This window comes from Biomphalaria glabrata, chromosome 13 (assembly GCF_947242115.1).
Source record: "Biomphalaria glabrata chromosome 13, xgBioGlab47.1, whole genome shotgun sequence".
NCBI classification, from domain to species: Eukaryota; Metazoa; Mollusca; class Gastropoda; family Planorbidae; genus Biomphalaria; species Biomphalaria glabrata.
The window spans coordinates 37680349-37695131 of NC_074723.1; the positions used below are offsets into that span (position 1 = coordinate 37680349).

At 35.8% G+C, this 14783-nt stretch overlaps 1 protein-coding gene across 4 annotated transcripts; it reads left to right on the plus strand.

The window, feature by feature from the left end:
* Positions 1 to 316: 316 nt before the first annotated feature.
* Positions 317 to 13626, plus strand: LOC129922295 (E3 ubiquitin-protein ligase RNF168-like). 4 transcript variants are annotated; one of them, XM_056007775.1, is made up of 11 exons: positions 319 to 591; positions 4157 to 4216; positions 4496 to 4564; positions 7095 to 7285; positions 8057 to 8132; positions 8403 to 8515; positions 8712 to 8793; positions 9116 to 9430; positions 9971 to 10035; positions 12467 to 12598; positions 12753 to 13625. In XM_056007775.1, the coding sequence occupies exons 5-11, from the start codon at positions 8111 to 8113 to the stop codon at positions 12780 to 12782; spliced, it is 759 nt and encodes a 252-aa protein (XP_055863750.1). In that variant the 5' UTR covers positions 319 to 591; positions 4157 to 4216; positions 4496 to 4564; positions 7095 to 7285; positions 8057 to 8110; the 3' UTR covers positions 12783 to 13625. The 4 variants fall into 4 exon arrangements, with proteins under 4 accessions (XP_055863751.1, XP_055863752.1, XP_055863750.1 ...); XM_056007773.1 differs by having other exon boundaries at positions 319 to 550; XM_056007776.1 differs by lacking the exon at positions 7095 to 7285 and having other exon boundaries at positions 317 to 550; positions 12753 to 13626.
* Positions 13627 to 14783: the final 1157 nt, after the last annotated feature.

The window sequence follows — 14783 nt, forward strand, 5'->3', positions numbered from 1 at the left end:
TGGTCTCAAATGTGTGTGTGTGTGTATATATATATATATATATATATATATATATATATATATAATATATATATGGCTCCTTTTGTCTCGAAATGCAATGGATGCGCCCAGGTGAGTCACTGGTTTTGGTTTAGTCTTGAGACGAGGCAGAACTTGGTGTGGCTAACCAAGCCAATTCTATTAGATATCATGCCTGGCCATAAAGTCTTTAGTGGCGCTTACAAAATGGAAAATGCCATTTAACAAAGAAAATAATGGCAATGGACAGTTTTGGTGATAGTCTATGTCTAGAAAAATTTTGTGAACAAAAATAAAAACATATTAGGCTTTGTAAAGCCTAATATTCTGCATATATTCCAATAGTTTTTTGTTTTTTTTTAAATTCTTTCATAACTCTTGATTACAATTTTTTAATAATTGGTCAATAGTTGATAAAGGGAGATTACTCTGACACCAATGTTGCTAACTAAAACAAAACAATCATCTGGCATTTCTTGTTGCTCAAGACCCCTTAATTCTTAATTTACTTTAATATTTACACTCTAAACTAGTAAGAATCATAAATACTAATAATGAAATCAGCTTTGATTTGTGAGCTAGAAATTTACTAGATCTACTAATACTAGATCTACTTCTACTATTAATTTCTTAATTAATAAGTAAATCTATCATCTACTAAACTCAATCTGACCTTAAAACTTTTGACCTGGGGAGGCAGTCTTAACTAGCCTTCCCCCTGCTTATCCAGTTACATCCCCTGCTTAGCCAGTGACATCATCTCATCTCACACAGTTTTTTTTCACTAAGACTAAGACTGCTTTATTGATCCTTACGGAAATTTGTTGTGATTACAAGGACTCGTTTCTCATATAAAGACAACACAACAGAAACATACACATAAATACAACAGACAACATGAAGAGATCATTCAGCGACTACACACAGGTATCTTGGTGCATTTCATGTTCCCTGATCAATGAGTGGTGATGATAGAGTCTGACCGAGTGAGGTACGAACGAGTTTTTGTACCGCTCCGTTCTTGTTTTGATTGACAGCAGTCGCCCACTTCGCGACGACCTGGCGTAGTTCTGATGGAGGGGGTGGCCGTTGTCTTCCAAGATTTTTTCGATTTTTCTTAGGCACGTTTGTTCAAAAAGTTCCTTTAAATGTGGTAATATTGTGAGTGTAATTTTTGATGCTTTTTTAATGATGTTTTCTAGACGTTGCAACAGTTTAGATGAGGCGTTGCCTTGCCAACAACTTATTCCGTATGTTAGCAGATTTTGTACAGTTGCGCCGTAAAATGTCTCAAGGATCTTCTTGTTTAATTTAAAACTGTTGAGTTTGTATAGAAAAAAGAGTCGCTGGGCTGTTTTCTTTGTCAGAGTTCCAAGGTGGTCTTCCCATGAAAGCTTGTTGTTGAAGATAATGCCTAGATATTTATATGCCTTTACTTGTTCTATAGATGTAGTGTTTATTTGCAGTTCACGTATAGTTTGTTTTTTCTTTCTAAAATCTATTATAAGTTCTTTAGTTTTTGTTACATTCAGTTCTAGAAAGTTGTCGGTGCACCAGTTTGTAAACTCTTCTATCGAGCTTCGATACTGAGTTTCGTCTCCTGAAATAAGACCGACTATGGCAGTATCATCAGCGAATTTAATGAACCACTAAGCTAAGTCGTTCATCTAACGACCTTTAAATCCTAGCTCTGGAGAAAATTAATACCTTCATGCCCAGTGCTATTTTTGCATACACTGATGGGTCGGCATCAATAGATTCTGGAAGAGCAGGCTATGGAGCCTACATCAACTTTCTTGGCTCTTACACAATTAAAATCTTTTGACCATGTGGTAGTGTTTGCAGTTTTGATGCGGAGACCATGGTAGTCTGTGAAGCCTTAAAGGTCATTGACTCTCAACTCGGCGAGGGACATTTGAGGGCAACACAGATTGTTGTGGTCACTGACTCAAAATCTGTACTACAGGCTTTGCAAAGCCCCAGACCATGGCCCCCCAATATCAGCACTGTCATCATGGCTTCACATAACATCAAACAACGCTATGGCACCCCTGTAATAATGCAGTGGGTACTGAGTCACATAGGTGTGACTGGCAACACAATTGCAGACTCTTTGGCCAACCAGGGAGGGCGAATTCCACCCACTGAACAGGCTGTAAGCTTGCATCAAGCCCTGGCTATAATACAAAAAACAGAAATGGAAAAGTGGTTTGAGTGCTGGGACAATTCCCAAAAAGCCCGTGGAGTCTGGGAGCGCATGAGGTGCCCTGACCGCACTTCCCTGTGGTGGAGGCTGTCCAGGCCTGAGCAAGCTATTATAGCACAGTGCAGGACAGGCCACTGTCCTGTTGGCTCATATTTCTCGCAGCTATGGCCAAATTTTGATTCACAGTGCCCCCACTGCGTGGAAGAAGAGGAAACCGTGCCTCATATTCTGTTTGACTGCCCCAGACTTGCTGATCTCCGTCTCGACAGGTCTAGGAAACCCAAAATTCTCGACCTGTATGGCGACATTTATGCACTACGCAAGACAGCAGGGTTTCTGTCCAGGGCTTTTGCAAGAGAGGATTTGAGCCTCTCAAGCCCTCACTCTAATGGAGTTTGATGATGATGAATACTTATGTAATTGCTTTAGATGACCTGAGTGGTGGGACGGCTGAGGACTACGGGGATCACATCTTTCAAGCAATTCAAAACTTGACAGAAGTGTACTCTAATTTTCTCAAGGCAGATTTACACAAGTGCTGGGATACAATTATCCAAAATATTTCAAACACAATGTCTGACTGGGCTCATGTAAATCATGCCACTGTGATGCGATTAGTTTTATAATAGATTCAATGAAACAAATGCAGTAGTCTAGTTAAGTTGGTCTATTTTTTTTTTTAGTATGATTATTATGCATAATAAATTTAATTATTTAATTAAATAAAAGCTAGTCTTAAGTAAAATTACCGTCTTAAGTGACTTAACTTGAATCAAGTTATAAAATAAAGTTATAGTACAAAAAAATTGCAAGCCTATAACTATAATTACTAAATGAGTATAATAAAGTAAAGTGTACATGTTTGGCCCTGATTAGTTCTTCTAGTTTTTGTGAGCCCTGGACCTTGTCAGGCCTTGTGATATGGCCATAGTCACTAAGTCGTTTGCAGATCATTGTGGAGTTCTAATAGCTGAACCAATCATGTCTCTGATCTCTTAATCTTAGTATGTGATAGTGATACCTAGGGTCTTTCTTTAGTATCCCTATTTCATTGCTAGCATCCTCTAGTTCTGCAGTCAGTATTCAAGATTTGCAAGCATACAAGAATGTGACTCCATGACCATGAATTACATCAGTCTGATTTAAGTGTTGAGGGCTAGCTTTTGCCTTTGTCTTTCCATATTGTTTTGACTTAACAAGTGCTGCTGTGGACGGTGCAATTCTGGCCATGTTTGGTTCCATCATTAGAGACAATAGTACTGAAATATTTGAAACTACTGATACTTGACATGTACTTCTAAATTCCTTTAAGTTCAGCTAACCTTTGGTAATCAGATGTTATGGACAATCCACCCCTCCCCCATTTTCCAGTCCCAGAACCATTGAACTATCAAGAGTCAATTGCCCCAGTATTGAAATGTAATATAATTTACATTTGTTGCTGAAATAGTTCATAACTACTTAGCTCATCATTTTATCCAGACTAGAATTGACTAAAACTATATCTTGTTGTTATATCACTATAGATCTATAAAATGTAAAATGTTTGTAAAATGTTTTACATGTTTCGGATGTTCCTTCAGAGTTGAAGATAGTTTACTTCCTAGTCCAAACCTCCCGCAGGACGACGGGGGATGGGAGCGGGCAGGATTTGAACCCTCGACCATCGATAAATCCGAACAACAGTCCAGCGCACAAACCACACGACCAGGCAGCCATCTTAATTAATTATTTTTTCTAACTAGATCTAGATCTATTCTATAGATCCAGACTAGATTAGGCACTGACTTGAGTTACATAGTAAGATGGAAAAACTGGACTATATAGAGTGCTTAAACTTTACACTGTACTAGATATAATTTACATTGTAATTTTATAAATTGTCTAAAGAATATAATGCCAAAAAGGAGTATGACTTTATTTTGTCATTAGATAATATTCCTGGAGTCGGCAGTTACAATCTGTTAGGTGATCATCATGGTCCTATTAAAGGTCTGCCTTTTATATATATTTTTTTAAATTACTATATTTGTGTATATATATATATATATATATATATATATATATATATATATATATATATATATATATATATATATATATATGTTATATTGCATTGTATCCATTGTATAATATTTATAAATCTTAAATCTATGCTGGCTTATTAAACATACTTTTTTTTTTAAGAATGCGCTTACAATACATAACAAAAGAAAAGTCCCAACTGTAGTTTTCATATAAATGAATAAATGTGTTACATTTTTTTTGCAGACTTGGAACTGAACAGAACAAGATCCCTTAACAGATTAGATCAAAGTGGAAGGACATATAAAGACATAGGTAAAATAAAGACTTCAACAATCTATGGACTTAGGCAAGGAAAAATGTAATTCTTAAATGTTACAAGGATTATTGACTTTTAAATTGGTAAATAAGTTTTAGTGTGCAAAGTCAAATAGTTGGATTCCAAACTTTTCTGAATTAGTTGGGAGTCATTTCCATGGTGGCTGATGGGTGAAATGCTTGGCTTCAAAACCGATGGGCCTCTGGTTGGAATTTCATTGAAGACTGGGAATTTGAATTTTAGGATCCTCTTTTTCCACCCAACTCTATTGGGTACATGACATTATTTGGGAAACAAAATTAGTTGTTCGTTGTGCTGACATATGACACAATTGTTAGCCAAAGAAACAGAAGACCTTTACATCGCCTGTTTTATAGAATGCAAGGTCTGAAAAGAACTAAATCAAGTGAAAATATTAGCAAAAACATTTTGGTTATTGATTTATAATTGGTTAACAAAATCAGAATGCCTTTATGCAGTGGCGTAGCTAGAGTATATGATGCCTGGTGCGGTACCTCATCTTGATGCCCCCCCCCCCCCCAAAAAAAAAAAAAAAAAAAAAAAAACTAACTAATTACTTACATTGCAAAACCTTACTTTTTTTGTTCAAAATAATATGTATTCATTAATCAAATATTGTTATTTTAAAAAAATCACTTTTACATAAATATACTACAAATGAATTGTACGCGCTTTCTTGCTGGCAAAAGTATCAATAATTTTATCGAAATCATTTTTTTCAATCAGCTCTTGTTCAATGGACAAAATGGCCAAATTAGTGAGTCGTAAATTTGTCATCGTTGATCGCAAGTAATTCTTGATCAGTTTAAGTTTGGAAAAACTTCTCTCGCATGTATCGACGCTTACCGCAATAATAAAAAAATATGTGAATCATGATGACGATATTCGGGACTGAATCATCTAGCTGATATTTTTTTATAAAATTCAAGAGCTCAACAGGTCCGTGTTTTGGAAGTTCGGAGGCTTCTGATGAAACTGTGACAAACCGTTGAAGCCTCTTTCACTCCAGCAGAAATTCGTTTTTATCAATGTCGCTAGGAGTACTATCGAGATTGATTTCGACCTGAGGATTTAATAGCTGGGAAGGCGACAAAAATTCATATCCATCTGCTACATCATGAAGTTGCTCGAATCGGGTGATTATTTCTTGAACAATCCTGTCCAAGGTAGAATAAATTTCCCTTCATATCTCTTCTTTGTGTGTAAGTACAGAGTAGTCACTTTTCTCACCAGGCATCTTTTTCTTATGGCCAATACGTTTTTGAGGTTCTGTACTGACTTTCAGATCTGAACACACGCTTTCGGCAAAGGTAATGCTGGCTTCAGCGATGTCCTCTCGATTACTACTTAAAAATGTCTCTAATGTTTTTAGTTTGAGTGAGCAGTCTTGAATAGACAATCCTTGTTTTTGAAGGTAGAATTGCACATCATTAATTTCAGTTAATACAGGAGCCCAAAATGAAAGATAGGTGAGAAAATTAAAAGACTGAATAGCAACTAATAATCCACCTGCTTCAGATCTAGTCGATGAATATTCATCTCTGCTAGTTAATGTCTCCAGAGTTTCTATAATTTTAGAAAATTTATCCCTAACCATCTTGACAGCTTCTCCTCTGCCGCTCCAGCGGGTCTCAACTAGACGTTTAAGGTTAGTTCAGGTTATTTTGATGAGGATATCCCAGCGGTGTGTTGAAGTTGAGAAAAAGGAGTGTGAACGGTCCAGTGTACCAAAAAAATGACAAGGCCTAAAGTTTAATAACATTCTTTTCTTTGGTGGGAAAGGTTGAGATGGTTATGTTCTTAGTTATATTTGATTCATTGTTGATACATTACAATACTCTGATGAATTACAAGTTATCTGTATTCAGTGCTTTATGTTTTTGCATTTTATGATTTTACATTGCAAATTTTGAAATGTGCTAGTATATTTTATTCTTTTTGACTGTTGTTTAATTAGGACTGTATTGTTTACACTGATGGTTCAGCTTCTTCAGTATGAATTTTTGAGGAGTGTACTAAAGACATGCTTGTTTGCTGTCCTTTAGTCTCTAGAACCTTCGGTATTGAAGTAGTTTCTTCTTTTTCATCATTCAGGATGTCAGCCTCATCATTTCTTTCTGGATTCAATGATAACCGTCTCATCTTGCTTTGTTGCTTTTAATTGTTCAGTTAATTTATACCCAATAACAGCTCGCCTATAGTTGGTGGACTCTGTGAAATATTTAGAAATGAAGTCAACTATCTCAAGATTGGATGAAGAAGTTACATATTTAGAAAATACAAAAGCTAGCCTTGAAATGGAGAGGGATAGCATCTCTTCCAGTATGATGGAGGAGCGAGAAAAGTTTCATAACGAATGTTCAGTACTGACATCTTCAATCTTAGAATTACAGACCACAGTAACAAACTATGAAGGCAAGAACAATCTCTTGAATAAAACTGTACTAGAACTGCAATCTAAAAATGCTCATTTAGAAAAATGATATGAATATCATTTCTTCCCAGCTAGCTGATGAAAGGGAACAATTCAAGAAAGAATGCTCTGTTTTGAACTCATCAGTAGCAGAACTAACGCAGAAGCTTGAGCACTGTGAGAATGAGAGAAGTAACTTGAATCAAACAATACAGGAGCTCAAGACTATGATTGTCCATTTGGAAAAAGACAAGGAGGCTTTGTCATCACAGCTGGAAGAAAAGTAAGTCCATAATTATTGTTTGATGTATATTTCTCTCCTGGTACACTATGTTTAAAAATTATTCTCAGTTAAAAGATTAAAGTAAAGGTTACCTGTTTCTGTGGCTTACGGTTCACGAGGGTTTCAACTGGTCAGCATGATGACCTACCGCCTTACTTTTCCCTAACTAATGTCAGTTACCCATTAGCGCTGGGTGAACTCAAAGTGCCCAAAGATCCCAAAATTAAAAATCCAAGTCTTCACAGGATTCGAACCCAGGACCCCTAGTTCAGAAGCCAAGCGCTGTACCGCTCAGCTACAGCGCTTCAGTTAAAAGATGTTAACATTTTATCTTTAAAAAGAAATTTTTTATTTAAAATTACTTTTGTATAGCGCATTTTTCATGCTATAGCAGGCTCAGTGCTCTCTGGTTCAAACACTTGTGGACTTAGTGTGTGGTATGTGTATGTTGGGGGGGGGGGTATCTGGGAGAAGATTTTGCCTCATTGTAAGAGAGGTATCTGGTATATTTCTGTGCCCACATGATAGGTAGCTAAAGTGCCATTCATCCACGTCCCAACAAAGTGACAATTTTGTATTGTTTTTAATTACCTGTTTCTCTTAGGGCTCTGTTGTTTGTTGTGGTGGTGATATTAGATGTTGTAAATTAAAAGTTGCATCGTTAAAAGAAAATTCCTGATTAATCATGTCCTAAACCTATAACAAATGGAATGAATGACTTGCTTTTGAAAAAAAAATGTTTACAAAAATTGTTTTACATTTTATCACCAGCTGGAAACTGATTAAAAAAATAGAGCCTTTCAGAGATGTCTTGGATAATTTTCAATGGAAAAAAAATTCTTGTTGGGTTTGTAGCGTTTATGTTTGTATATTTTCTTTTTAATAATTACTCAGCAATTAGCAAATTTCTTAGTTATTAATTAGAATTGAGCATTTTTTGTTTGTTAATAATATGTTTTACAACAAAGAATCTAATACAAATCTAATAGATGAGCATATTTCAGTGCAACATGTAACAATACTTACTCGTGTCATTAAGATTAGTCTTTAAAAAATATATTTAGATATCTACTAGAAAAACAACTGAAAAGTGATATTTATTTTTTTTAATCATCAGAAAGAGACAAATATACAAGTGAGCAAATGGAAAGATTGACCAAAGAAGCCATTAAAAACATGGGTCATCAAAACCATTGCCAGAAAGTCAAATATGTGGAGACTTTGAAAAAGGTAAATTTAGCTTTGCAGGAGGTTCATTTTCACTTTGTAAAATAGTGGTTATGTAAACATTCATCATTCACTCTTCTTCCCTCCCCCATTTCACAACTGCCATAATAGTCTCTCAACATGTTTTTGCTCTATTACAAATCTTGTCCAATTTTCTTTTTGCAATGCTGTGTTCTATTTATAATTAAATATGCTTTAGATTGCTCCGGTGATTGCTACTGCACAATGCGACTCTTCCAAAATGACACAGACACCTGGTGAACCAAGAATTCCTTTTAAAGGTAAACAAAGCAAGCTTTTTGCATAATAGATACAAAAACTACATTTAGTTTTTTTTAAAATCTAATTCAAGTATAGGATCCTGAGAAATAATAAGGCAATGACATGGATCACAAAAATCAAAACTTTTCTTTATTGCGTACAGTATGGCTGACAAACATAACCGCGTGTATGTTCCACATTGGGGCCCAAAATTCCACATTTTCAACCTGAGTGTTCCACATTCTGGGTCATGGGGGTAGGCATGTCTGTGCAATCAAATAAAAAAAAAAGTTTTTTTTTTTCAGATCAAATTCTAATTTGTTTTGCTATCTATAATTACAGGAAAAAAAATGCTGTCTGAATCTGAGTGCATGTGCCCAGTATGCATTAGCTTACTCATCCAACCTGTAACGTTCCCCTGCAATCACTCACTGTGTTTAAAATGTTACAAGGAAACAGTGGAAAAAGCCAACCTCTCATGCCCTGTCTGCAGGAAGCGCATTTCAGTTTGGGCCAGGAAAGCTGCCAAGGAAAATAAATTGATAAACATGGAAAAGTGGACAGACATCAAAGAGGCCTTCCCTGAAAAAGTGAGGTGCAGGCTGGAAGCCAGTGAAGAAAGCATCAGTGAAGATGAAGAAGATGATTTTGAAGCCCGTAAGTTGAAATACATGAAATTAATGTTTTTTGGATTGTTATTTTTCTAGGTATCAAAAATAGTAATAAAATCCCATCAAGGATGTTTGAGAAATATAGAACATAAAGATAAAATCACCTTCAGTAATCCTTCAGTCTTTTTAGGGCATCCATGAACTGTTGGTCAATTCTCTCCATTACTTTCTTTTGCCAGAATAATCTGCTTTTCCATAGACAGGGCTGTACAGTTCATAATGTTGTCCCCCATTGCATCTTTTATCTGCCTCTCCTTCTTTTTCCTGGAACTGTTCCCTGCAGAAAAAGTTTTGCAAGCCCTTTAAATAGATGTACAGTCTTAGCCAGCGTTTTTTTTTTCGACAATGGTCAGAAAAATATCATTACTGTGATTCTAACCACCTTTAGAATGAAACAGACCAGACTAAAGGTAGATTCATGCAAAGACAATGGCTTTAACCTTGAGTAATGATAAAAAAATATTGAAAAGCTCCCATTTGTTTCAGAGCTGAACAAAATTATTGAAAAGCTCCCATTTTGTTTCAGAGGAAAGACGACAAATTTCCTGTCATGGAGAAATCAGACAAGAATATGAAGCTGCTATCCAGCAGGTGAAATATGAATAAACTTTATAATTCCTAGAAATGGAAACAAATTTTAAGTTTTAATTGTCATTCTTTTAGAGTAAACATGGTAGTTACGGTGACATTTTTTTTTATAGTGCATCTTTCATTCATATTATTCCTTCATCATGTATAAGTGTTTCTCTCTAGTTCATAGGTTTTATATATATATAGCATTCTCAATGTGCTATGGTCCAATCTCTTTTGTGGACCAGTGGGGAGAGAGGGTATCTGGGAGGTTTCGGTGCTTCTCAGCTGCGTCCCACAAAATTCTCATACTGGTGTTGTTAGGTGATTCTCTTGTTTCATCTGACAGGGTGACTTGGCATATATTTGAATCACCTTCCTTGCTTAATTTCTATTAGTTGATAGTAGTAATGGGGGAGTGACTGGCATAATTAAGTGGTCTCAATTAATTCAGTTGTGGCTAATTATAACTTAAAAACAAAAAGAAAGAAAATCTAGATCAAAATCATTTTATAGCAATTGCCCCATGATATAGTCCAGGGTTCTCAACCTGTGGATCGCGACCCCCTTGGGGGTCAATTGACAATTTGCCAGGGGTTGCCTAAGACCATCAAAAATAAGGATTGATATTGTCTATTCTTCTATTGCTGTATGTGTGTGCGGGGGTCGCGGAAGAGTGGGGGATTGTAAAAAAGGATCGCCTAGCATAAAAGGTTGAGAACCGCTGATATAGTCAATCTGGTTGTGGTATTCTTTGTTTGGACTGTGCCATATGGTTATGCACGATTTTTTGTGGCATCCTAGTTTGTTAGCCTGTATGAGATTGTTGTATTTCGCAAATTCTAAAAGTCGTTGACCTCGTTCATTCCTTGAGAGGTTACTGTATCTTCCACAAGTGCCTTTCCAGGTTTGGTAGGAGTCACTTCCTACTTTGGCATTCCGGTCTCCTTGTACAACAAGGATGTCCCTTTTTCAGGACTTTATTGACCACTTCCTATAATAGCTCATAAAACTCTTCTACTGCCTCATCCTCATATGTTGATGTAGGAGTGTATGCTTGAATGATGGTGATATTGAAGGGTGGTGCCTTTAAACTTATGGAAATGAGTCGACTAGATATAGGGTACCAGTTCTCAACGCAATTGCTGTAGTTCCTGTGTACAAGAAATCCTACTCCTTGTTCGTGGACATCTTGTAGTCCACTGTAGTCTTAGTCTTATGGCCCTCTTCTGTGGTTGTTTCACCTATGTTTTTCCAGCGCATTTCAGAGAGTCCTATGATGTTGAAATGAATTAGGTTAACTTCATGTGTGGGCTCTTCAACTTTTCCTTCCTCTATTAGTGATCTCACATTCCATGTTCCTATGGTGATTTTATTCCTGGTATTTATTTTATTTTTGCATGGACCAGTAATACACTTCTCACCTCCGTCCTGGTCTGTGACTGTAGACGCGGCCCTTGGTAACCCGGGCTATGGCCGAGCCGGTATGGATTTATTTACTGTCATTATCTCATTTGGTGTAACAAGGGCTAAATAATTGCATGGCGGCGCCCATCCCTCTCTATGCTTGACCACAACTGAGTACCTCTAATTTGGTGGTTCGCCTTGGTCCTGAACATGTGGCCGTTGTAGTCCATCCTGGGACTCTTCCTCCCTGGCTGGTGACCTTAGTCTAGAAGGCCTTTCGTCCAGTGGTGCCATGTTATCACCACCCCCTCACATGGTTTAGTCCGCTTGGAGCCACATGTGTGAGATTTAGAGGTCGGAAGGGGACCAGTGAGGCATCCACCTAATAGTGCAGCATACCGGACCATCAAAGGTACTACCCCTTTCCAGTACCCCCTTTGCCCCTATTTAGACTTAGTTGTTTCAAAACTTGATTAACAAGAACATCTGGATATTGATTATAATACTTTAATAATGTTGATCAAGCATCAACTGTTACTGTCAAGCAGACCAGATCTTTCTTTACAGCCCCTTTCTCTCTTTAAATAACTAAATATATGTAGATCTATATTTATTTTTTAACTGAACTGTAGCTCTGTTCCATCTGCAAAATAACCACAACAGATACCAAAATCAATGAAATTCAATGACCAAAACAAAAATTTTACCCTAACAACTGTCCTACACAAAAAGACACTTCCAATGCTGGCTGGTGCAAAAGTAACTATTAATTATACCATTTCTCTGCCAATTCCTCCATAAAACAACATGTTGTGTTAAATGGTTAAAAAAATATATTATTTGCATTGAGCCCGATCTACTTCTCTGTGGCTATACATTACTGCTATAGCGCTCTGTCTTTATAGCATCAGTTGTGCCAAGGCTTTGTTGAGTGTTTTCTTATATCAATAAACTCAAAAAAAAAAATTCTTGTTCCTTTATGGATGTAGGTAGAACTTCACTGGAATTGAATCTCTTTTATATGAAAATGTTTATTATTCAATAGATTCAGCAAAAAAAGGACGAACAGGCAAAGAAAGAGGAGGAGGCCAGTAAAGTACTGTTTGAAGCTCTGCAACAGGAAGAATTTTTGTCAGAGAAAGTGGAAATAGAAGAGAAAGCACTGATGCTTGAAAAGGTCAATAAATATTGTAATAAATAAAAACTTAATAATGTAAAAATAATTTGAATTTATTGATTTTGATTGTTTCTAATTCTGTTGAAGTGTCTTTCATATTTTTATTAATCAATGCTTTCATGTTTTAAAAATGGAATTGTGTTTCTTGTTTCAGAAAAAGTCTAAAAAAAAAGCCTTTTTCTGAATCCAGTTGTCAGATTAAAGAAGTGTTTAAAAGCAGAGGAATTAGTGTTAAGTTGGAGAGCTAACAACTGTCTTTCATGACTCTTCCCAACTCACAGAAAACAGATCAGCTATACCTGCTGGCAATAGTTCAGTTCAGACTGATGACCTTAGGTTTGCAACAAAATTACAAGAATTTTTTGACTTAATGGATAAAAAAAGAATTGTGGTGGATAGGTCAAAAGGATCCAGAAATGAATATACATTCTGTAGAAAGCATAAATGTGATGAGTGACTGTTACATTGTGTTGTTGATTGTTATATGTTGGGTTGAGTTGTTTTTTTATGTTTTAGTAATGTTTTTGTTGTTGGCTACTTTCTTTTTGATACTGTCACATGACCCATAACAGTCTGTGTAAACATATGATGTTATTCTAAACACTGACTTATTTGAGTTGTTGATTCCAAGTGCTTCCTATTCTATCTAGATCACATGTTTTTGAATTATATTGGTCTATATATATATAAATATACATTACAATTTATTGATGATTCTATTTATCCATCATTTGAAACCTTTCATTTACTTTTTTTTACTGCTACTTATCAAACAAAATTTCTATATTACATGTATGATCTTTGCATAGTCTATGCCAAACATTTACCCTGTATTGTCATGTTATATTTGATATTTTCATGTATTAACTTACTGCCAAAGCCTTAAAGAGAAATACATTCATTAATCTCTGAAGGTAAATTTAGCATTATTTGCTAAAACTTTGCAAAAAAAAACATTATTTGAAAATTATTTGAAAATGTCTAATTTTTAAACAAAAACTTTTAGCAAGCATTGTTTATTATAATACTATCAGACTTAATCAAAATACATTTTCATAAACTAAATTGAACTAAAACTTTGAGAGCACATTGATTAAAATGTAACAGACATTGTTTTTGTCATGCCTTTTAATAAAAGCCTTAATGACAAATGCCATTTGTAATTGAATCCAGTCTGTATTCTATAAACACAGAGAACAAAAACCTGAGGATTGTATGGAGATAGTTTAATAGTTTGTACAAAATATAGCATCACTACATTATGTGCTCACCAAGAGAATTATGGGATAGAAAGATAGTAACATCAGAAACAACATACTCTAGTGGCTATTGTCACTCAACTATGTACATTCTCTAATGGATACTTGCCTTGATCAATATACAACTGACTTCAGTGGATCCTATCAATTTTCTGTGTGGGAGACCAAAGTTCAACAACTATAATTAAGATGTTAAAACAATACATTCTAAACACAATCACTAGTTTGATGTGAAGGCACTGAACTATGTATTTCAAAACTTGAGCTATTCTGTGCATGCAGTGTCTTCTGTTTTCTTGTCCCATGAAAAACCAAAAGGTCACTCAACACTATTTGATCACATCACTATCCTAACTTTTAACAGCAGTTAGTTGCATAAATAGTTCTGTACATATATATATATATATATATATATATTATAAATATAAATTGTAACAAACCAACTTAAAGTGAAACCCATCCCATGTAGCTATTATCTAGACATGAGTGTAACAGTGCTAGACAGCAGTGTATTCTAGAGGAACTACTGGGCACAGCCTAGCAATAACAAACCAACTTATAGTGAAACCCATCCCATGTAGCTATTATCTAGACATGAGTGTAACAGTGCTAGACAGCAGTGTATTCTAGAGGAACTACTGGGCACACCCCCCAATAACAAACCAACTTATAGTGAAACCAATCCCATGTAGCTATTATCTAGACATGAGTGTAACAGTGCTAGACAGCAGTGTATTCTAGAGGAACTACTGGGCACAGCCTAGCAATAACAAACCAACTTATAGTGAAACCCATCCCATGTAGCTATTATCTAGACATGAGTGTAACAGTGCTAGACAGCAGTGTGTTCTAGAGGAACTACTGGGCACAGCCTAGCAATAACAAACCAACTTATAGTGAAACCCATCCCATGTAGCTATTATCTA